A 23,931-nucleotide genomic window follows, 5' to 3' on the forward strand; every position below is an offset into this window, starting at 1 on the left:
GTCTCATTCCCTTCCCAATCACTGCTTCCCTTTCATGTCCCTCGACTCTTATAACTGCCATCTGGTTTCTGTACAAATTGTAAACAGCCTTTCGCGCCCTGTATTTTACCCCTGCCACCTTCAGAATTTGAAAGAGTGTATTCCAGTCAACATTGTCAAAAGCTTTCTCTAAGTCTAAAAATGCTAAAAATATGGGTTTGCCTTTCCTTAATCTATTTTCTAAGATAAGTCGTAGGGTCAGTACTGCCTTCCATGTTCCAACATTTCTACGGAATCCAAACTGATCATCTCTGAGGTCAGCTTCTACCAGTTTTTCCATTCATCTGTAAAGAATTCGTGTTAGTATTTTGCAGCTGTGGCTTATTAAACTGATAGTTCGGTAATTTTCACATCTGTCAACACCTGCTTTCTTTGGGATTGGGATTATTATGTTCTTCTTGAAGTCTGAGGGTATTTCGCCTGTCTCATACATCTTGCTCACTAGATGGTAGAGTTTTGTCAGGACTGGCTCTCCCAAGGCTGTCAGTAGTTCTAATGGAATGTTGTCTACTCCCGGGGCCTTGTTTCTGCTCAGGTCTTTCAGTGCTCTATCAAACACTTCATGCAGTGTCGTATCTCCCATTTCATCTTCATCTACATTCTCTTCCATTTGTATAATATTGTCCTCAAGTACATCACCCTTGTATAGACCCTCTATGGCAGTATCTATCTTACCCCTAGTGAGATAAGCCTCTACATCCTTACATTTGTCCTACAGCCATCCCTGCTTAGCCATTTTGCACTTCTTGTTGATCTCATTTTTGAGACATTTGTATTCCTTTTTGCCTGCTTCATTTACTGCATTTTTATATTTTCTCCTTTCATCAATTAAATTCAATATCTCTTCTGTTACCCCTTGTCTTTTTACTAGAGAAGGGCAAAACTGTTCTTTTCAGAGATCGGATCAGAACTGTTCACTCCCTGAAATGAACTAGCTCTTTTTCATGACTCACCATTCATTCACAATAGAAAATAAATGGAACGCACATTGCCCTTTAAACTTGGTTTATTCCAGTAATATACCTGTATTTTGATCTTATTTGATCCTATTTTGAAGTAACACAGATAATGAGTAAGAATTTTGTATTGTTTATTGAAATTTCCACGATATGACAAAGTTTTTGATTATTGATTTATTTTGCACTGTCGTGGTCTTTTGGGTGATCGCAAAATGTTGTAACTTGAGATTTACATTAGCTGTATATTTGGTTATAATGTATTGAAATTTCATTAATCTCGTACAAATACATCGCAGGTCATATATTTTTAAATTGAACGTTTCTTTCCAAAGACGCCTAAAATCGCAAAATCTGTACCAGAACAAGAAAAAAAAATATAATTTTGACTAAAAGACTAAAGTGCTACGTATAGCCTTACGCAGAAAAAAACAAGGAAAATATTGGTGTATCACATTTTGCGATACGTTTATCGGTTCGCTCGTAATTAAAGCGTAAATTCGAGTGTCCAAAATAAAACTCCTATAGTAAGAGGAGTCGTCAGGAACCTAATCTGATCAGTTTAAACAAATAAAAATAAAATAAAAACATATGATGTATACATAACATAATAATGTAATATATATAGCGGTATTACTACAAAGAACAATATCCAGTAGAGACGAATTCCGATGCAGAGGCGCTGAGTCAAGCAGGTCGAGCCGCAAGCTATATTACTACATGAGCGAAGACCGCAGAGACCAGAGTGACACCTGAGTTGCTTTGCTCAAAGCTCTGGCTAGAGTCGAGAACGGTGGGATGAGCATTGAGCGGGCGAGTTCCAAGGGTGGGGGGAGCGGTGAACGGCCACCAGTCACCCACTCCGATACAAATCGTCCGTTCTCTTGCGAGCAGGTTGTTGCAAGTAGTTCTTATGTTCTCTGCTAGGAGGCTCTCTGTTCTGTTGATCGCCTCAACTGCCCAGGGGGCAGGACGTGCGACTGGAATGATCGCCGACAGAGTGCGATGCTACGTTAAGCTGCGCCAGACACTGCATGAGGCAGAGGAAGCACAGAGACGGCACGGCATATGTGAAACACAAAATCAAATGGGGCACTGCACAATGCAGGCAGCCAAGGGCAGAGGCCGGCGCTGGCTGTGTTGTGTGGCGTGGACAATAAGTAGATGTCCAAGAAAGATTAAAATTTTAAAGTCAGTAGTGACCGCTGCTCATGTGTCTAGAATTAATAGTAAAAGTACATTAATATTTATGCATATACACATTAATATTTATATTTGTGTGAGTCTTCCTCTGCCAACCGGAAAGGCTCCAAGAAGTCAAGCAAAAGTAAACAGTCTTCTCCTTTGCTGACTCGAAGATCCTCTTTGATGGTGTCTCCGTATGATACCCTCGCCCATCCGACCTCGGTGTCACTGGTCCGTACCACCAGCCGTTTTTTGCCCTGGACTCTGCAAGCCAACACAAGAATGCCGATGCTTCTGATGACCGCATGGAGCAGGATCCTCTGTGCCGTGTAGCAGCGAGTCTTTGAAAGCTGGCTCTCGGCAGTCACTGCGGTGACACCGCTTCATTTTTTACTCATCATGACTCTCCAATGGAACTTCTGCAGTCTTCGGTCCAACAAAGAGGATTTATGGCTGCTCTTAAAATCGCAGTGTCCACTTGTTCTCTGCCTTCAGGTAACAAAATTGCATGTTCACAATCTCTTGCACTTCTTGCCAACAGGTTCTTTAAAAAATAAATAAGTAAATAAATAAATAAAAAATTAACAAAATAAAGAAAGAATTTGTCAGATTACCGCGAACGCAATCCTGACTTCCAAAAATTATGCACCCAAAGGACTCATTTTCTTTCCTTTTTTTAAATTTTAAAAAAAATATTAATATTACATCATTACAACATAACATCTTTACAACAGTACATGAACAGAATTTTTGACCTTCCCCCTGAAGATGGCTCATGGGGGAGTCATGCTGCTCATACAGAATGATGATCATAGTCAATCCATCTTCCTGACTACCTACCTTCAAGCTGTTGCAGTTTGCCTTTTCCTTCCTCACTTGTTTTTTCCCTTTGTACTATTTACGTCCCTCCATCATTCGATGTCACCAGGCCAGCCTTCCTCTGGCTTATTGGGCAGCTAAGTCACCCCTTTGTGCTGCTTGGTGACTTTAACAGGCACCATCCCCTTTGATGTTCTCCCAGAACCTATCCGAAAGGTGCCCTCTTGGCTGACCTTCTCAGTTTACTTAACCTCAAGTGTCTTAACACAGAAGCACTTATGTTCATTTCAGACTCCACATGTACCTTTTCCCCTTTGGACCTATCCTTTTGCACAGCCGAGTTTGGCTATGTGTTGAGTGGCCCGTTCTCTCGGATAGGTACGTCAGCGATCATTTCCCACGTGCTGTCCATTTTCTGACACCTACCCCACCTATGTGCACACCCAATAGCAGCTTACTATGGCTGACTGGAGGCTTTACTCCTCCCCGACGACCATCGATGAACAACATTTCCTCAGTTGTGATGACCAGGTAAAAGTCTTAAATACGTTATCCTTTACCGCCGCAGAACGTTCCATTCCTCGCACTTCCTCTTTACTACGCCATGTCCTGGTCAGAGGTGTGCCACGACGTAATTCACGCTTGGAGATGTGCTCTCTGCATTTTTAACCATCGTCCTATGATGGCAGACTGCATTCATTATAAATAGTTGCGTGCACAGTAAGGTCATGTTCTTCCAAATAGCGAAAATACCAGCTGGATTTCATTCACTAATTCTTTTAACAGCTCCACTCCCACTTCCTTTGTATGGCGGCTCTCTGGCACAAAGATCCATTCTCAAATTTCCAGCCTGACAGTCACAGACAATGTCGTTCTGGATCCTATTGCTATCTCCAACACCTTGGACTGTTGTTTTGTGGACATTTTGAGCTCCTCCCACTATCACCATGTCTTTCTCCATTGGAAACGAGTGGAAAAGGCTTGGGCGATACCCTTCTCTGTTCACAGTCGTGCTGCCTTTACAGTGAGAGAGCTAGATCGTGCTCTCACTTCATCCCTATCCTCCACCCTAGGGCCAGATGTGTTGACATTCAGGTGTTCAGCACCTTTCTTTTGCAGGCGAATACTTTCTACTTAATAAGTACAACAGCTTCTGGACAGAGGGCACGTTTCCCAGACTCTAGCATGAAGCCACTGTCATACCCATATCTAAGCCTGGTAGGGACAAAGGTATGTCTTCTAACTACCAGCCTATTTCTCTTACCAACTGTGTTTGGAAGATGATGGAACATGTGATTCATGCCCGGTTGGTATGGTGGCTAGAGTATCGCAATTTGCTAACCACTACACAATGTGGATTTTGAATGCGCCATTCTGCAGTTGACACCGAGCGAGGTGGCGCAGTGGTTAACCCTGGACTGGCATTCGGGAGGACGACAGTTCAATCCTGCGTCCGGCCATCCTGATTTAGGTTTTCCGTGATTTGCCTAAATCGCTCCAGGCAAATGCCGGGATGGTTCCTTTCGAAGGGCACGGCCGACTTCCTTCCCCGTCCTTCCCTAATCCGATGAGACCGATGACCTCGCTGTCTGGTCTCCTTCCCCAAAACAACCCAACCCTCTGCAGTTGACCATCTTGTCACTTTGTCCACCCATATGATGAATGTTTTTCTGCAGAAATCCCTGATTGTGGCTGTGTTTTTTGATTTGGAGAAAGCCTACGACAGGCTTCTGAGGCCGCATGCCTTGTTTCCTTTAGGAATTCTTAAAAGACTGAGTTTTCAAGGTATGTATGGGTTCTGCCGTGCTGGACACCGTTATCCAAGAAAACAGTGTACCTTGAGCATCGTCCTATTTGCTATTGCCATTAACCCTATAATGGCCTGTCTCCAGCTTCCTTTTCGTTGATGATTTTGCCATCTACTGCAATTCTCCGTGGACTTGTCTGATTGAGTGCTGTCTTCACCGATGTCTTGATCAATCTGCTCATGGAGCATTGGCAATGCTTTCAGTTTTTCACTGTCAAAACCATTTGTATGAATTTCTGGCAATGCAGTTGGTTTTTGCCACTGTGTTTATGTCTTGGCCCTGTTGCTGTTCCATTCATTGAAACTACAAATTTCCTGGAGCTCCTCCTCAATAGGAAACTTTCTTGGTCCTCCCAAGTGCCTTACCCGGCAGCCCGCTGTACGCAGTCCCTCAATGTCCTGTGTGTCTTCAATGGTGCTTCCTGGGGAGCAGATCGAACGACCCTCCTCTGTTTGTGCCAGTCCCTTCTTCGTTTGAAACTAGACTACTGGTGCTCCATTCATACATCTGCACATCTGTCACTCTTATGCTTTCTCAGTAGTATCCACTGTTGTGACATCCATTTGGCCCTGGTGCCTTTCACTAGCCCGGTTGAGTATCTGTGTACAGAAGCTGCTAAACTACCACTGTCCTACCGTTGTGACTTTATCATCAGCAGATATGCATACCATTTGTCTTTTATGTGTTGCCACCCATCCTATGCCTCCTCCTTTGATGCCTGCTTTGATCGCCAGTATGGGGCATGTCCCTCTTCTTTGTTACCCTGTGGAGTTGCTTGTGGCTCTTGCTCCGGCAGCTTAACTTCATGCTACGTGCAACTTTCCCAGTGGGTGTAAACCCGTCACCACTTTCGCTTCCTGCAGCAGCCCATGTTCACCTTGGCTTTCATTCACTTCCTAAGGACACTATTCCAGCCTCGTTCTATCATCTTCAGTTTCACGACATTTGCACGGAACTTCACGATAGTACCTTTGTGTACACTGATGGCTCTTGGGCTGACCGTGGTGTCGGGTGTGCCTTCATCATTGGCACTGATGTTTTTTGGTATTGGTTTCTGGAACACTGTTCAGTATCTACAGCAGAGCACTTCACCCTGTATCAGGCCACACAGTACTTCCAACGACACAGGCTTTTTAACTGCGTCATCAGCTCTGACTCTCTCAGTGCCCTTCCAAGATTTTGTGTGCTGTATGCCATCTATCTGTTAGTGCAACGGGTCCAAGAAAGCTGTCACTTGCTCACTTTTGATGGAATCACTGTAATATTTATGTGGGTTCCAGGCCATGTCAGTCTGACAGGAAACGAGGCCACTGACGTTGCTGCCAAGGCTGATCTCTGTGGTGTGGTATGTCAACAAGTGGTGACACTTTGGCATCACAGTTGGCCCTCACTTCATGGGAACAAGTTCCAGGTTATTAAGCCTCTCCCAGCGGCCTGGACAACCTCCTCTTGGCCCTCTCACTATGAGGAATCATTTTAGCTAAGTTGCGTATCAGGCACTGTCTTTTTAGCCATCTCCATTTGTTAAGTGGTTCTCTTCCACCGCTTTGTACTCTTTGCGCCCAACCTTTGACAGTCCACCATTTCCTGACAGAATGCCTTTTTTTTTTTATTTGTCATAACAATATGGCAGCCATTTAATTTTCAGTTCAGAACCTCCATTTGTCTATAGGGTATTTTATAGACGTTTCTTCGCGTCCGTCTTTTTAGCTGTCTTCTCTTCTGTTGTTTGGGATTAATGTGTAGTCATTTTTAACTCCTCTGTCTTCATATTCTACAGTTCTGATGTGGGCACATATGACCCTATTTCTTTTTGCACACTAAAACAAAACAAACAAACAAACCCTAAGGAAACCCCAAATTACAGTCGCTCAACTACATAAATTTGTCAGAAAAGTTTGTGATTTTTCCCTTCTACACAGAAGCTACATAAGACATTTCCTTTTTTTATTATTATTATTATTATTATTATTATTAAAAAGAAAGTTCCCAATGCTTCATACAAGCTAAAAAGAACTTATTAGCTGTTCCTGCCATCTAACTGTAAGTTTGTGAAAAAGTTACATTAACTTATGTAAACTACATTTTTTTTGTAACATTTTCAATTTTTTTGAGGAGACCAGAAGTGGTAATTATCCTTTACTTCCCCTTTTGTATGAAAACGTGTAAGACTGTTTGGAAGAGAACTTCTTGAATGAATGGAAGTATTGTGAAAGCAACTACCTACTCAGTTACTGCAGAGTGCGAAGGCTGTGACAGTCATAATATTCCATGACATCCGTTAATTGTACAAAAAGTAGAATTTACTTCAGAGAAACAGTGAAATTAAAAGGAAACTGGCTGGATGGCCAATAGGCCTATTTAACTTTATCAACAGAATGACCTCCTCAGTGCCATCCAGCATGGATTTCCAAACTATCAATTGCATGAAATCAGACTTCACTTTTTCCACTTGACAATCTGACAATCATGGGTCAAGCAGTTGTATGGCACAGTATTTCTTGACTTTCAAAGAGCATTTGACTCAGTTGCTACACCAAAATACACAAGGGGAAGTCAAATGAAAATGAGAAGGATGGAAAAAAATACATGAACTTGTTTTTTTTTCTCCCCCCCCTCCCCCCCCTCCCCCCTCCCCCCCCTCCCCCCCCCCCCCCAAAAGTAAGCACTATTACTGTTAAAACATTTATTCCGTTGTGGGCCAAGGCAGACTGTTCCTTCATGAAAAGATGTTTGAGATTACCGACAGCATCATGATTTTGCCCAGGCAGGCAAATCTTCATCCCAACCAAGTCAATGGCCACAAATGTCTCTCTTCAATACACTAAAAATGTGGAAATCTCACAGGGAGAGATCAGGACTAGGTGGATGTGTAAGGGCTTCAGAGTGAAACTGCTTCAGTGTAATAGGAATGGCCTTGGTCCATCCACATTTTGACTGTGCTACAGATGTTTCAGTTGGGAAGCCTTTATGCATCCCCCATACAGTTTTGAACTTTCTCTATGTGATTGCCATAGGTTTGGAGCCATGAGGAAAGCTGTCAGTTCATTTTGAATGAAGTAGTGCCTGTCTGGGTACAATCATATAGGCTACCAAAGTCATTTTTCCTTGAAGTCATTGACTATCTTGTCTCACAGTGGGGTAGACATATTAACATTTTTGGTGATTAGTTTTGAAATGATAAATAGTTAATGCAATTTCTTTCCATCTGCCTTGTTTCCATTTGACTGCCTCGTAATATTAATGAAATTGCTACCATATGGGATGTTAAACAAAATTTGTAATTGTATTAAGGATTTCTTGGTGGGAAGGACACAGCATGTTATCTTACGTGGAGAATCATGCACAGGTGTATAAGTAACTTTAGGTTGCAGGGAAGTGCCTTGGGATCATTGCTGTTCTTGTTATATGCAATGATTGTTCAAAACAATAGTAATGGTAACATCAAACTTTTTGCATATGATTCAGTTATGTGTTGAAGTACCGTGTGAAAGAACTACACAAATATCCAGCAATAGAAACTCCAGGTTGGGATGTCTACAATGTAAGGAAAAAGATAGATTTCTACTTACATTAAGGATGAACATTAAGTTGCAGACAAGCACAGACTGGTCCGAGCTGCCGGAGCTTTTAGTCATGTGTGCCTGAGGTATGCTTATTTGTGTGACTGAATAGTGTGTGTTTCTTTGTCTCTTTCTGATGAAGGCTGTGGCCAGCCAAAAGCTAATGTGTAAGTGTCTTTTAATTGTGCCTGTCTGCTACTTAAAATTTCATCTTTATGGGTAGTAGCACGCCATCTTTTCCTTGCATTGTTGCAAAAATATCCAGTCAGATCATGTTTAGATTCGGTAAAAACTGAATTAGCTAAGTTAAAGGGGGAAAAGGACTGCGGGAAATGGGAATTGGTAACAAGGAAATCGCGAAAAGGGACCAGCCATGTAGATGTTGTCGAAGTTCCAGTTATGAATAAATTCTCCTTGTTACCTGAAGTAGGAAGGGAGGAGCCAAAAACAGGAGTAGTTGAATGTAGGGTGCAGCAGACTACTAAAATTGGTAACAGCATTAGGTCGGGAAAATCTAGTAATAGGAAAAGAAAAGTCTTGCTGCTAGGTAGCAGTCATGGGAGGGGTGTAGGCCAACTAGTGCAGGAGAAATTAGGAGCAGATTACCAGGTCACGAGTTTGTTTAAGCCAAGTGCTAGGCTTAGCCAGGTGATAGAAGACATAGGACCACTCTGTAGGGACTTTGACAAGAATGATGAGGTGATAGTAATAGGTGGGGCAGGAAACAGCCTGGCTAAGGATAGGAATTATGATATTAAGAGTGACCTGGATAAAATAGGAGCTGCAACAGGATGTACGAATGTGGGTTTTGTTGAGGTATTGCAGCGTTACGATCGGCCCTCGGTTAACCCTTCTGTGCGGCGAGTTAACAGAGAGTTGAGCGAGCAGCTGCTGGACGGTGCAAAAACACACATTTATACAGTGCCTGTTGGTAGCATTGGGAGATGGGGATACACTCGACATGGCCTGCACCTAAATAGTCCAGGGAAGGATAGATTAGCTGATTTGATGACAAAGTTAAAACAATATGGAATATAGTTAAAAGGGAAACAGGGCAACCAAGGTCACAGGACAACAGTATTACTGTTTAGCACAATGAAAAGCTTATAAATGAAAAATCACAGGTTGAAAACATTTTTAATAATCATTTTATAAATGTAGTGGAAAATATAGGCACCAGCTGCTCACCAGATAGGGCAGAACTCTATATGAAAGAGGCATTCCCGGTGCAAACAAATGAAATTGAAATCCTACCCACCTCACCGTCTGAAATTAAGAAAATAATAAATCCACTTAAGAATAAAAACTTACATGGAACTGATGGTATCTCCAGTAGAATACTAAAATCTTGTCCACACCTGATAAGTCGAGTTCTTAGCCACATATGTAATAGCTCATTGAATCAGGGAATATTTCCTGACAGATTGAAATATGCCATAGTTAAACCCTTGTATAAAAAAGGTGACAAGACAGACGTCAACAATTATCGTCCTATTTCACTTCTGACATCCTTCTCAAAAGTGTTTGAAAAAGTAATGTACTCAAGAGTAACTTTACACATTAGTGGGAATAACGTTTTAACAAAATGTCAGTTCGGTTTTCAGAAAGGTGTTTCAACAGATAGTGCTATACACGCTTTCACTGATCAAATTTTAAATGCTCTGGATAGTAGAACATCACCAATTGGGATTTTCTGTGATTTCTCTAAGGCTTTTGATTGTGTGGATCATGAAATCCTCTTAGATAAGCTGAAGTACTGTGGAATGAATGGTTCAGTACACAGATGGTTCACTTCATATTTAACTGGTAGAAAGCAGAAGGTTGAAACAGTAAACCCACATAGTACACAAAGGGCATCAGATTATTCAGACTGGGGATGTATCAAGAATGGGGTACCACAGGGTTCTGTCTTGGGCCTTTATTGTTTTTAATATATGTTAATGACTTGCCTAATTATATTCATGAAGATGCAAACTTGGTTCTCTTTGCAGATGACACAAGTATTGTAATCAAGCCTAAAAAGCAAGAATCAGCTGAGGAAAATGCAAATAATGTTTTTCAAAGAGTTACTAGGTGCTTTTCCGCAAATGGATTTTCATTGAACTTTGAAAAAACACTGTACATACAGTTCAGTACAGGGAAAGGCATAACACCGGAAAAAAATATAGAGTGTGGGGGAAAATCTTTAGCTAAAGCAGATTGTTCAAAATTTCTGGGTGTCTGTATTGATCAGAATTTAAACTGGAAGACACACATTGACAATCTACTGAAACGATTGAGCTCAGCTACCTATGCTATTAATGTCATTGCAAATTTTGGAGACAAGCACATCAGTAAGTTAGCTTACCATGCATGTTTTCATTCATTGCTTTCTTACGGAATCATCTTTTGGGGCAATTCATCACTAAGAAAGAAGGTATTTATTGCACAAAAACGTGTTATCAGAATAATGTCTGGGGCTCATCCAAGATCATCTTGTAGACAATTATTTAAAGAATTAGGGATATTGCCAGTAGCTTCACAATATATATATACAGCCTAATGAAATTTGTTGTTAGTAACCCAGATCACTTCAGAATTAATAGCACAGTCCACAGCTACAATACTAGGAGACAGGGTGACCTTCACTACCGTTCATTGAATTTGACATTGGCACAAAAGGGGGTGAATTATACTGCCACAAAGATTTTTGGTCAATTGCCAAACAATATCAAAAGTCTGACAGACAACCAATCGGCATTCAAAAGTAAGTTAAGGGAATTCCTGAATGACAACTCCTTCTACTCCATAGATGAATTTTTAGACATAGGCCAAAGAAATACAGTAAGCATTAACAGTTGTACCGTATATAAGACTAACAATGATTATTTGGGATAAATGAATCTTGTGTACTTTGACACGTTCCACATCATTACGAAAGAATCGTGTTCATGATCCATGGAACAAGTACTATAACTAACTAACTAACTAACTAACTGGTGTGAGGGTTAGCAACTTGCTTTAAATGTTCACAGTGTAAAATTTTGCACTTCACAAAATGACAAAGAAAGTTGTATGAAGTGACTACAGTGTCAGTGAGTCATAGTTGTAATTGGTCAGCTCGTACAAATGCGTGGGTGTAACAGTTTCCAATTTTCACTGGAGTACCTTACAGGTCCCTACTAGCTGCCATGCTACATTGCTTAGATTCAGCTGCTTTTTCTGAAAGAATTATAGGTATCTGAGAAACATAAAAATCAGGAAGTTAGTATTTTTGTTTTTCCATTTTTTTGATGTCCTATGGGGCAATATTTTGGAGTAACTGTTTGTATAGGCCATACACTAAAGAGAATAACTAAATTTATGTATGACGTCCCCACGCAAATATTTTGAAGGCATTTGTTCAAACATTCAGGACTTTTTACAACCACATTTTATTTATTGATTGATGTGCACACTTATTTGTTGATGAAATTTATTTTCAACAATTGTTTGAGTTTGAGACTAACAGGTACCAAAAAATACTGTACTACAGTGGAAAATGACCTGTATTGTTCTCTATTGCATCCTATATGGTCAATCATAAAAGAAGGTTGTATACATGGAACAATCTCGGAGATACTAAAAGGTGTCAGATAGATTATATAATGGTAAGACAGAGATTTAGGAACAAGGTTTTAAATTGTAAGACATTTCCAGGGGCAGATGTGGACTCTGACCACAATCTATTGGTTATGAACTGCAGATTAAAATTGAAGAAACTGGAAAAAGGTGGGAATTTAAGGAGATGGGACCTGCATAAACTGAAAGAACCATAGGTTGTACAGAGTTTCAGGGAGAGCATAAGGGAACAATTGACAGGAATGGGGGAAAGAAATACAGTAGAAGAAGAATGGGTAGCTTTGAGGGATGAAATAGTGAAGGCAGCAGAGGATCAAGTAGGTAAAAAGACGAGGGCTAGTAGAAATCCTTGGGTAACAGAAGAGATATTGAATTTAATTGATGAAAGGAGATAATATAAAAATTCAGTAAATGAAGCAGGCAAAAAGGAATACAAACGTCTCAAAAATGAGATCGACAGGAAGTGCAAAATGGCTAAGCAGGGATGGCTAAAGGACAAATGTAAGGATGTAGAGGCTTATCTCACTAGGGGTAAGATAGATACTGCCTACAGGAAAATTAAAGAGACCTTTGGAGATAAGAGAACTACTTGCATGAATATTAAGAGCTCAGATGGAAACCCAGTTCTAAGCAAAGAAGGGAAAACAGAAAGATGGAAGGAGTACATAGAGGGTCTATACAAGGGCGATGTACTTGAGGACAATATTATACAAATGGAAGAGAATGTAGATGAAGATGAAATGGGAGATACAACACTGCATGAAGTGTTTGTGACAGTTGAGTGGAAGAGGGCCAAGGTGAATGGGCACACGCAGTCTTTAGTGATGACACGTGGGCAATCAAAACGGGACACCCAGTTTCAAACAAAGGCTGCAGCCACAGTTTCAGCTGAAATGTCAGATATACAGTTGCCAGCAGATATCGATATCCATTGGAGGAGGATAGTGGAACAACAATGTTGAGATGAACATGCGTGCAGCACAGTGGGGGGAGGGGGGGGGGGGGGGGGGGGCAGGCGGACGCGAGGGAGTGAACACAGTGTCCAACCTTTGTGCACTGTCATTTGACGCAGGCCCAGGCCCAGGCCCAGTTTCTACAGTCACATTGGATGACCGGCAAGACAAAGCACTGTTTCATGAGAGTGGCAGAAGTGTGGATGCCTGAGTGTGTGAGGCCGTGGACAATGTCAAATACTGGTTTTTCGGAGGCAGGAGGAAAGAAAAGGTGGAGGAGATCGTTGGAACTGTCAGACTGTGAAGGATCCATCAGGATGTCACACCAGATGTTACGATCAGAACTGGGGACGGATTTTAGCTGGAAGTTGAGGCCCAAGTCTGCATTTTGAAGGGTGTGAGCTAGGTGCGGGTCCCCGTCTTTGAGCAGTGGCCAGCTCATTGTAGTGTAAGGGTTGGGTGATGACACAAGAGCGGCTAAGGCAATCTGCTGCAATGTTACTATGTAGCCTAAATTGTCAAGGGGCAGTGGGTAGTGGTCTGTGAAGATCGTAAAGATGGATACTATACTGAAGCTCGGAAATAGCAGATGGCTTTGTGGACTGTGAGCAGCTCGCTGTCATATACGGTCCAGCGGTGCTGTGTGTCGGATAGCTTGGACAAAACAAGGTGATCGATTGCCAGACATTGTCCATGTATTGTTGCAGGATGGCCCCAACAGCCGTGTGGCTCACATCTGCCACTATTGTGAGGGGGCCATTAGGGTGGGTGGGGGACAACAGAGAGCCGCATTGGTGAGGTCCTGTTTTGTTTTTCTGAAGCTCTTGACCATGGCCTGGGGCCAACTGACCAGCTTGTTGCCTTTGTTTTTATCGCTACTGAGTGCTGTGATAAGGGACTCTTGGCTGGCAGCAGTGTCCTTAAGATGGCAGCGGAAAAAGTTGACCGTGACCATGAAAATTCTGAGGCCTTTGAATGTAATAGGTGTGGAAGGTATGCTACTGCTTGTACTGTCTCAAGGAGGGAGTGGGAAATGGCAGCAGAGACTAAGTGCCTGAGGCATTTGACCTCGCTCACCCAGAAAAAAACATTTTGCCATGTTGAGGAAAATATTTCGCGTAGGTATTGGATGTTCAGTAGGGTCTCTGGAGTAGATGATATATATGTAACACCTTGGTGCTCCCTGGAGGATGTTGTCCAAAATTTGCTGTGTTTCTGCGGCATTGTAGATATGGAATGTTGCGGACACTGAATGTGATAAATACACTCTTGAACAGATGGAAATGTGTGATTATGGCTGTTTTCTCAATGTCCGCTGAGGCAGCTGAGATTTGTGTGTAGGGTTTACCACAGTCTATCTCAACTAAAGATAGTAGCTCCCAAGATAGCATTCTTGTAGATGCGGAGGAGTGGGACCGGATAGCTGTCAGTGATGGTTTGAGTGTTGAGTTTACAGTAATAACTTTTCTTGGGGGTGCAGTGAATAGCTGAAGAGCAGGGCATGCGGGGGTGTGGTGTATGTGGAGGGGACCAGGGAGAGGTGCAGGAGAGTAGCAGTGGTGCATGTTAAGGCAGGGCATGTGTGGAGGGAGGGGGGAGGTGATGCATGTGGAGGGATAGTGTGTGTGTGGAGGGGTGCAGGAGGTGTGCAGAAGGCAAGGGGTGGGTGGGGGTGCGAGCTGGATGCATCCGGCCGACCTAATGGGAACTGATTTCATGACCACGTGGGGTGTGCTAATCGGAATAATAAAAAAGAAAAGCCAGTATTTTGGTATAGAGGAGGTCACCAGTGAATGTACGATTTAAGTTCCTTCCTATACTTGTAAGGGGCTATGTGCCTAAATGGTGTGCTTATTGAGGAAGGTGACAACAAATAATGGGATATTTTGGAAGAGCCTTAATGGCTGGTTATTCTTAAAGATAATGAATACAGTAAAATTCAATGAATTAATACCACTTAATCAAGGAAGGCCCTTGTTCGGGTTGAAGTCTCTGGACAGGGCAGACGTTGAATGGCTTACAGCCTTTGTTCAGCCTCATCTGACAGGAAAACCCACTTCAGTGGCATGCTTCGTGGCAAAGGGTATGCCAAAACAGCAGGGTGTGTACTAGCTATAAACCCACCTGGTACTCCTGGCCCGCACTGCACTTTGCTGTGCTATTTACATTCCACTCCACACAGTATTCCAATTGTTGATACTGGGAGGATGAACCAGGCATCCGGCATCAGTAGTCAGTAGAAGTACCTCATGGGGAGCAGCTTAAAAAAAAGGTAGTGCAGAAAATGCAGTAGCATTACTCTTTTCAAAGAAATAGTGACAGATCACTGACAATGAATGCATAGTAAGAATTATGCTGTTCACACATAATACCCCAATGAAATGCGCTAGGCGATGATGCGAGCCAAGTGATGTTGCACGAGCAGTCTGCCGAGAGCATGGCTGGGGGGCGTTGCCTCATTAGAGCAGAATAAGGGACTGGTTGAGCAGCAGTTCAGTGTACATGGTGTCTGGAAAGTGTGTCCATCATATTATTTTTCACCCTTTCTTGTTATATTGATAGTTTTGGTTGCTTGACAATTGATTTTCTGTGGAGTCTGTAAACATCCTGGAGAAGTTGCAACCTACTGAAATTTTACATCATTTTGTGAGGTGTACTGTAATTGCTCAATTTATAGAGTATCTACTGGCTGTGGAAGGTAGAGATAAAGCTTTCATTTCAATCTGTGACACTGTGTTTATTTACTACAGAGGTTTTAGGACACGAATGTATTGTGTTTAATATAAACGAAAAAGTTTTTGTGGAACAAGAAATGAAATGTTGATCATAACAAAATAGCTGCACAAGGGAGTTGGTTCAGACAGTGTGCATGTTCTTAAAACCTATTTGAGAACTAAATATATGGAAGACAACATACCATACAGAAAGAAAATGGGAAAATGCAGAAAAGTCAAAGTGAATGGCAAACAGTAGGAAGAGGAAAAATAATAAAACGACAACAGAGGATAAAAGGGTGTTGTTGTGACAGAGGCTGTGTTCTTTAGTAAGTTATCCCAGCTGCCATGGTCCTCCTTGCGAAGTTTTTGTTAACGTTGATATTGTAAAAGGAGGCTGAATATTTGCTATCAGAAAGACAATTTGTGTGCATATATGTTTGTCTTTCTACTTATTTCATACAGATTCCTATATTCTAACTTTTTCTTTCTTTTATCTTTACCAGTATTTTCCTTTGTGCATTTCTTTTATTTCATAGTTTCCCATTTTCAAAGTGAAAGGGTACTAGCCCCACCTCCATTAAGGATAAACATTAAAGAAGTTGTATAATTGCTCATTTGTCTTTGCCTCAGTTTCTCATACTTTTTACTACAGCTTTTTCTTTAAATTATTATATTCCTTTGTTTTGTCTGTCCTTCATGTATCTAGGTTGTCTTGTTTGATACTGTTTGTTGGTTAAATCGCAGGCTGGCATTTGCCTGTACAATTGGCGTAAATAACTGCCCAATCATTAAGTAAAAAGTGAACACTCCCTCCCCCTCCCCCCTCCCCCCTTTCCCCTGTCCGTGTGACATAGTAAAGGGGTTTGGATGAGAAAACAAAGGAGATACACATATATACAAATACTACGAGAAAAGCTGTTATTTTTCCATTTGTATAATTTAAATACCCTTTCTTATTACAACGGTTACATGTTTTAATGTTCCATGAATGAATGTTGTTGGATGTGTGAAATGACTTACAGGAATCCTTGTTGAATATACACTACTCATACACACATAAATAATTATTGGAGTTTCTGGATTTAAAAATATTTAGTGACTTTTTCATCACTTTATTACTTTCTACCTTCTCAATGTTCACCATATTCCATCTAACTTTGTAAACAGGCCCCCATAATTCCAAGCTTCTGAGCTCTTAACTATCTGTACAGTAATTTATTATTTTTGTATCTTATATTCTTTTCCATTGATATCTTTGGGACATTTTGCTTCTCATTTTCGAAAATTATTTGCTTCAACTAGAATTTCAAATTCTGTTTGCAGCCAAGCCTGAGATCTAGAACGAAACATGTGATTGCATCAATAAGCACAGCTGAAAGTGAGCTATCGAGACATAAACGACTTGAAGATTTGACGAATCATTTGAATCAGTACCCAGAGGCCAAGCATCTTGTTATAAAGGTAATTCTCTCTCTCTCTCTCTCTCTCTCTCTCTCTCTCTCTCTCTCTCTCTCTCTCTCTCTCTCTCCTCCCTGTTCTTTTTTTCTAATTTGTGTATTTTTGTACTTCAATACTGAAGGCTTCACAAATTCATGAGGACTACATTTTATAAAACATCGTGCTGAATTTGACACCATTTATAACTTCTTGTAAATCAATCATGATGTTTAGTGTTGTTAATATAAGTTGATGTGAGATATTATTATATGCCTATAAATACTCAAGAGCATAGTGTTCACCTAAGACTGTTGAAATTTCATGTTCAATAATGTAGTCTATGATCGTGTGAAGTTGTTCATAAGTCTACTCCTTCACTAACATTTGTCAAGAGTTAGGATAGCCAGTCTTCAGGATGGCTTTATAGATTACATGTTTGTATACTTTCCGTTTTAGTGAAAATAATAAAGTCCACATTCACACAAAAGGGGGGGGGGGGGGGGAGAGGGAAGGAGGGAATTAAGTTACATGTAGATTGTTACGTTCTGACTCAAAAGCAAATAACACTAATTGGAAAAGATTAAGTCAGTGAGGATTCAGTTCAGGAATGTTGTCAGCTATTTGTTAGAGAACAAGTAATTTGTGAATCGTCTGGAATAATATTGAACAGTGGAAAATCCAGGATGGAATGTAACAATATTATTAAAAGGAAAGTTCCTACTCACTATATAGTGGAGATGCTGAGTCGCAGATAGACACAACAAAAAGACTGTCAAACAAAGATTTTGGCCAAGTGCGCCTTCATCAGAATATCTCTCTCTCTCTCTCTCTCTCTCTCTCTCTCTCTCTCTCTCTCTCTCTCTCTCACACACACACACACACACACACACACACACACACACACACACACACACACACACAAACTGTTTTCGTAACACTTTCTAGAATAGTATTGCATTATAGATGATCTAGGCTATAAATTTTCAGCATAACCAAAAGGTTGGTTTGAACACTGCAGTTTGTCATTAAACAAGGTCCTATTGGAGTTAGTATGCTCTTTCTATCCCTTGACTTTTAAACTGATGTACCCAGCCAGTTATAGGGGGACCTACAGTTTAATGTGAACTATGTACCATAGTGTGACTCAGCTCATGTCACACATACAAATCTTTACCAGAGATAAAGTATTATGTAGTAGGAAAAATATACAGCGACCGACAAAAGATTAAACCCAAAACTTGTGCATTTGCAGACTAGACCTCTGCTTAACCACCAATCTGCCCTTCAGCTGCTTAATACTTGGAAATGTAGTACTTCCAAAGGAATAGTATAACAGTAATTTTGTATAAACAGCAAACTTTATGAAGTGTCTTCTATTTCTATGACATCTAAAAAATATATATTTTACTTAGGAAGGAGGTATTGGAACCCTGTTACGTCTTCGTGCACAAACTAGAGATGAAAACACGCTTGCCACAGTTCGTGAAGCTCTTTCAATTTTGGGCTATGTTGATCCACCACCTGGTCGAGGAATCAGGATTTTATCAATCGACGGTGGAGGTATAAGGTAAAGTTTTCACACATTTGCTATATATTTCTTGTACTTTTGTCACCAAGAGAAGGATATTTATGAAATTCGGTGTGATTTATATATAAAGAATCAAATTTCTTGGACTGGAGCCGCACAAATAGGATGTTTGTGTCATTAGTGACTTTCATATGTTAGTGTGTGACAACTATAGTGTGTTCTGAAAGTTCTTGTAGAGTTGTTTTATGCTGCCCACACTTCACTGTAATTATGTATTTTGTATAGCAAAATAGCAGCAAACATGGAACTAAGTCTTAGTTTATATTGTTTCATAACAGATATGACACTGTCCCTGCGTATAGAATTGGCGAGTCACTTGTGGCAAGAACTTTATCTGCCATTTGCATTTTTGTGTCTGTTCTCTTCTCTTGAAACAGAAACAGTTTTCAATTTATATTTGTGTACACGGTGCTCAACATCTACTAAATATTTTGAAGTGGAACACCTGACCACTAGCGAGTTGCAATATAACTTCTCCTTTCTCTGGTGGAGTGTAATTGAGACCTACTGGCCAACTGTGACAAGTCATTGCCACCGTGTGCCATGAATCGTTCAACATTTGTATGCATACATCTATTATAGTTGGTACAGTTTATGAAATTTGTTAAGTTGGTACAGTTTATGAAATTTGTAAGTTGGTACAGTTTATGAAATTTGTAAGTTGATACAGTTTATGAAATTTGTAAGTTGGTACAGTTTATGAAATTTGTAAGTTGGTACAGTTTATGAAATTTGTAAGTTGGTACAGTTTATGAAATTTGTAAATTTTACCATGAACAGGTTTGTCTTGAAGAGGGGGGGGGGGGGTGGTAGGGGAGGGGGGAAGCAAACTGAAATATGTGTGTAAAGTGCAGTACACGTAAACTGCATACACTGTCTACATGCTGCAGTTTGTTGACCTGGAGTTTAGACTAAATGGGGGAAACATTTCAAGGTCACCTCTTGAACATTTACCATATCAATGGTCAGTTTCTGATCAGGTGCATCATTCTATTGGATGAGCTCTTTCATGATAATTAATGTTCATAGTTTCTGCTTCATTCTGTCAATTTTGCATAATAAGAGCCACTGACTATGTTGACATTTTAGAAATAGTCAACAAGATGATACACTATGAGTTTCAAAAAATTTTCACCGTCACATTTTCAATTGACAAAATGGTTTTTGCATTTTTTTATTTATTTATTTATTTATTTATTTACTTTTTTTTTGTGCTCCATTGCCTCTCCCCGCTCACTGCTTTACAGAAATTTTGTTTCAGAGTTATAATGATGGATCCACATTTCACCTGCAGTCATGTAATACTAAAAACACTGCTGATTTTGCTTCAGTTGTTTCAAACAAATTTTTAGTATATCATTCCTTGAGTGCATTTTATCTAGAGTTATCAGACATGATGCCTCTCTTGCTTCTCTGGCACTAAACTACATGCAGAATATTGTGTACCGGGTGATCAAAAAGTCAGTATAAATTTGAAAACTTAATAAACCACTGAATAATGTAGATAGAAAGGTAAAAATCGACACACATGCTTGGAATGACATGGTGTTTTATTAGAAACAAACAAAAAACAAAGTTCACAAAATGTCTGACAGATGGCGCTGGACAGCAAAACGTCAGTGACTGCGCATGTATAAAAGGAGCTGCAATGAAAGAGAGAATCAGATGCGCCAGCAGTTGCAGCATGTTTACGTTGCCTGAAAAGACACTTTTAGTGAAGCTGTATTATCAGAATGGGGAATGTGCTAGTTCAGCATTACAATTCTATCGCCATAGGAAGGGTATTCAAACAGGTAAAGGTCCACTGACAAATGCAGCTGTGGCGAGAATGATTTCAAAGTTCGAAGCCACGGGTTGTTTAGACGCTAGACCCCATAGTGGCCGACTGAGCACAAGGCTGCTGAGACAGTTCGGGAAGAAATGGAGACTGTAGTGGGTTCATCTATGCACACGGAAGTCAGTGCTCGTGCAGTTGCACTTCGCACCAGGATTCCATACACTACTGTTTGGTTGGCACTTATGCATACCCTCCGATGCTATCCGTACAAAATCCATCGGCATCATGAACTGTTACCTGGCGATTTAGTGAAGCGGAGGGCATTTGTGGAGTGGGCGTTTCAAAAGATGGTGGAAGAAAATGATTGGTTGAGTAATGTATTGTGGACCGATGAAGCTCATTTAATGCTCAGAGGGTCTGTCAACTCCCACAACTGCAGAATTTGGGCTATAGAAAATCCTAGAACTGTCATGGAAACTTCATTGCACGATGAGAAAGTCACAGTATGGGTTAGATTTACCACATCTGCCATTATCGGGGCTTTTTTATTTAAGGAAATGCGTGATTTTTGTTTTGTAACTGCTACCGTGACGAGTGAGAGGTATGCCGATATGTTACAGAATCGCATCATCCCCAGCCTGGCTGATAAACACCTGCTGGAATGTACAATGTTTATGCAGGATGGTGCTCCACCCCATATTGCCAGATGCGTGAAAGATCTCTTGCACGTGTCATTTGGTGATGATTGTGTGCTCAGCCACCACTTTCGTCATGCTTGGCCGCCCATGTCCCCGGACTTCAATCCATGTGATTATTGACTTTGGGGTTACCTGAAGTCACAAGTGTATCGTGATCGGTTGACCTCTCTAGGGATGTTGAAAGACAACATCCGACGCCAATGCCTCTCCATAACTCCGGACATGCTTTACAGTGCTGTTCACAACATTATTCCTCGACTACAGCTATTGTTGAGGAATGATGGTGGACATATTGAGCATTTCCTGTACACATCATCATCTTTGCTTTGTCTTACTTTGTTATGCTAATATTGCTATTTTGATCAGACGAAGTGCCATCTGTCGGACATTTTTTGTACTTTTATGTTTTTGTGGTTCTAATAAAACTCCATGTCATTCCAAGCATGTGTGTCAATTTGTACCTCTCTGTCTACATTATTCTGTGATTTAGTCAGTTTTCAAATTTATACTTTTTGATCATCCGGTATTTGTTTGTATCAGATGTCCATCATCTCAACAATCTTATGGACAGAGTTGGACAAAAGTTATTCGAATGATGAGTAACAAAGACAGATAAAAATTATTGTACATGAATTAAGATAAAAATATTTATTTGAAATATTATTCATTTCTGATAATAAAAACATTTGTTGGCCATCTATAAACAAAATGCGTTAAGATTAATAAACGAATTTGAAATTCAATGGCATTTATTTCTCCAATTTTTGGTAATTTATTGGCAGAAAGTTTATTTGATTTTGGAATACTTTTGATTTAGGCATATAGAAAAATACATTCTTCACATACAAAAGAGGTAGCCTTTATTTCAGCATAAAGGTATAAGACTTTAAATTTTATAATCTTATTTGGTAAAAATTTTTGGTGAATGACTTTGTAGTGACTCCATATCAGTTTCATATCCCAAATCCCATACAGAATCGAAAAATTCATTTTCTTTTCCTGTCAGAACCTAATTTGAAAAGCTTCACCTGAGTTCTTTGAGATTTCTTTGGCTGTTATGTGTCTGTAGCTTATTGTAAACCTCCCCTTGATAATGGAGAGTGATATAGGTGAACTACTGGTTTTGAAATTGTGGATAAGTTTCTGCTGAAACCATTTGGTGTAGAAAGGCAAAAAAAGTCCACAAATCATCAGTTGACTCTTTCTTAATAGAAAGTTGCCTGTATGCTGCAGTATGTAGTCAGATTCAGTGTCTCTTATGAAATTTATCAGTCACAAAGCCTTACGTAATTACACAGATTTTTGTCGGATCAAGAAAGTATTAAGGCTTGCAGCACAGAGCTTACTCTGAGTTAGTCCTTACATAATTTTAACTATCTTGGATGAGTTTGAACACCCAAAAGTATTCCACAAATTGTGACATTTTCGTGTAGGTTTGCAATCAACTTTGGCTAATACTGTTTTAGGAGAAGTTAAATTTAAAGCATGTTGGCGGTAGTAACTAGCAAATACTTAGTCCTTACTTTGTTTCCTCATTTTATAGCACTACAAATACAAGATAGTTGTGTAATTGTATCAATGAGACAACCATATTTGGTAATGTTAGCAATCTTCATGCAATTGAGGTAGGTATTGCAGATCAGAGTTTGTTGGCGCGTTCTCATCTTTACCTACCTAGCAGGAGAGGGAGAGATGAAAGCATTGGCAAGAGCAGTGTCAGTTGAATTGGATTGCACTGGTAGTGTGAACTGTTTAGTCACCGTGAAGGGTTGTTACATTATGTTTGTTATGCTGTAAAGCAAATAAAGCTGTGCCTGACCCAAAGGTTGATTTGAACACTGCAGTGCTTTATTTGGCATGTTCTGTTGGAGTTGGTATGACATTGCCTTCCTGAAAGCTCAGAACTGACTTACCCAGCCGGTTACGGGGGAACCTATAAAGGAACATTTTCCCCATTGTTAGAGGGGAAAGAAGTGGTAAGTGACAGAAAAAAATCCCGAAACCAATGGGGGATGGTATTGAACCCAGGCCATTAACTTATTAGCCAAGAAATTATCCACTAAGCTACCAATGCACACTTCCTTACAAAGCCTTAATAAAGCATCAAACAGAAACTACACTGAATTGCAGGAACAAAAACTGGTTGTATGTGACCCAGTTCTTTTCAAGTTAAGGAAGAAAATGTGGTGGTATTCTACTTTATTTACTAGTTAAGTTATGAACAATAAATAACAAATAATTATTTGTAGTCACAGAGATAGAAAAACCTTTTTTCCGCCAACAATTTATTTATGGATAAAATTTCTTGAATAGTGTATTTATTGAAATCATTATGTAGACAGAAATCTATATGAACTATGCCCGTCTCTGTTTAAGGACTTCATGTGGTCTACCACTACACTATGAATTTTATCAAAACTCAGTCAAGAGCCAAAACTTGCAAAATTTGAATTTCAGTTGTCTAATAATGAATGGTCTTAAGTACCTGCACAGTATCGCAATTTCCTTCAGCTGAGTTTGCAAGTGGAGTGCAGACCATATTTCTTAAATGAGGTAGTATTATTAATGTAATATATTCCTTGTTATCTATTTAAATGAAATGAGACCCCCTAATCACGTAAGACAGTACCCGAAAAACAACTGCTCGTTTCTGAGAATGCATGATTTGTGTAATTGGTAGTGCATTGCCACCAAAATTTAGAGATCTGGGTTTGAATCCTGTACCAGCATACAGTTTTAACTAATCATGTGCAATCAAATATACCTATCATGTACTGACACTTCAAATTTT

General features: G+C 40.2%; 1 protein-coding gene across 4 annotated transcripts in view; it reads left to right on the forward strand.

Moving 5' to 3' along the window:
• Positions 1-23,931, forward strand: part of LOC126354138 (calcium-independent phospholipase A2-gamma-like) — a 59,444-nt gene that overhangs the window by 6,271 nt on the left and 29,242 nt on the right. For all 4 annotated transcript variants that reach the window (XM_050003536.1, XM_050003535.1, XM_050003538.1 and 1 more), the window contains exons 3-4: positions 16,964-17,101; positions 18,490-18,644. In XM_050003536.1, the coding sequence (XP_049859493.1) occupies positions 16,964-17,101; positions 18,490-18,644 (293 nt within the window). The remainder of the gene's footprint in view (positions 1-16,963; positions 17,102-18,489; positions 18,645-23,931) is intronic.

The sequence above is a fragment of the Schistocerca gregaria genome, chromosome 3, assembly GCF_023897955.1.
Source record: "Schistocerca gregaria isolate iqSchGreg1 chromosome 3, iqSchGreg1.2, whole genome shotgun sequence".
In the NCBI taxonomy this organism is placed as follows: domain Eukaryota; kingdom Metazoa; phylum Arthropoda; class Insecta; order Orthoptera; family Acrididae; genus Schistocerca; species Schistocerca gregaria.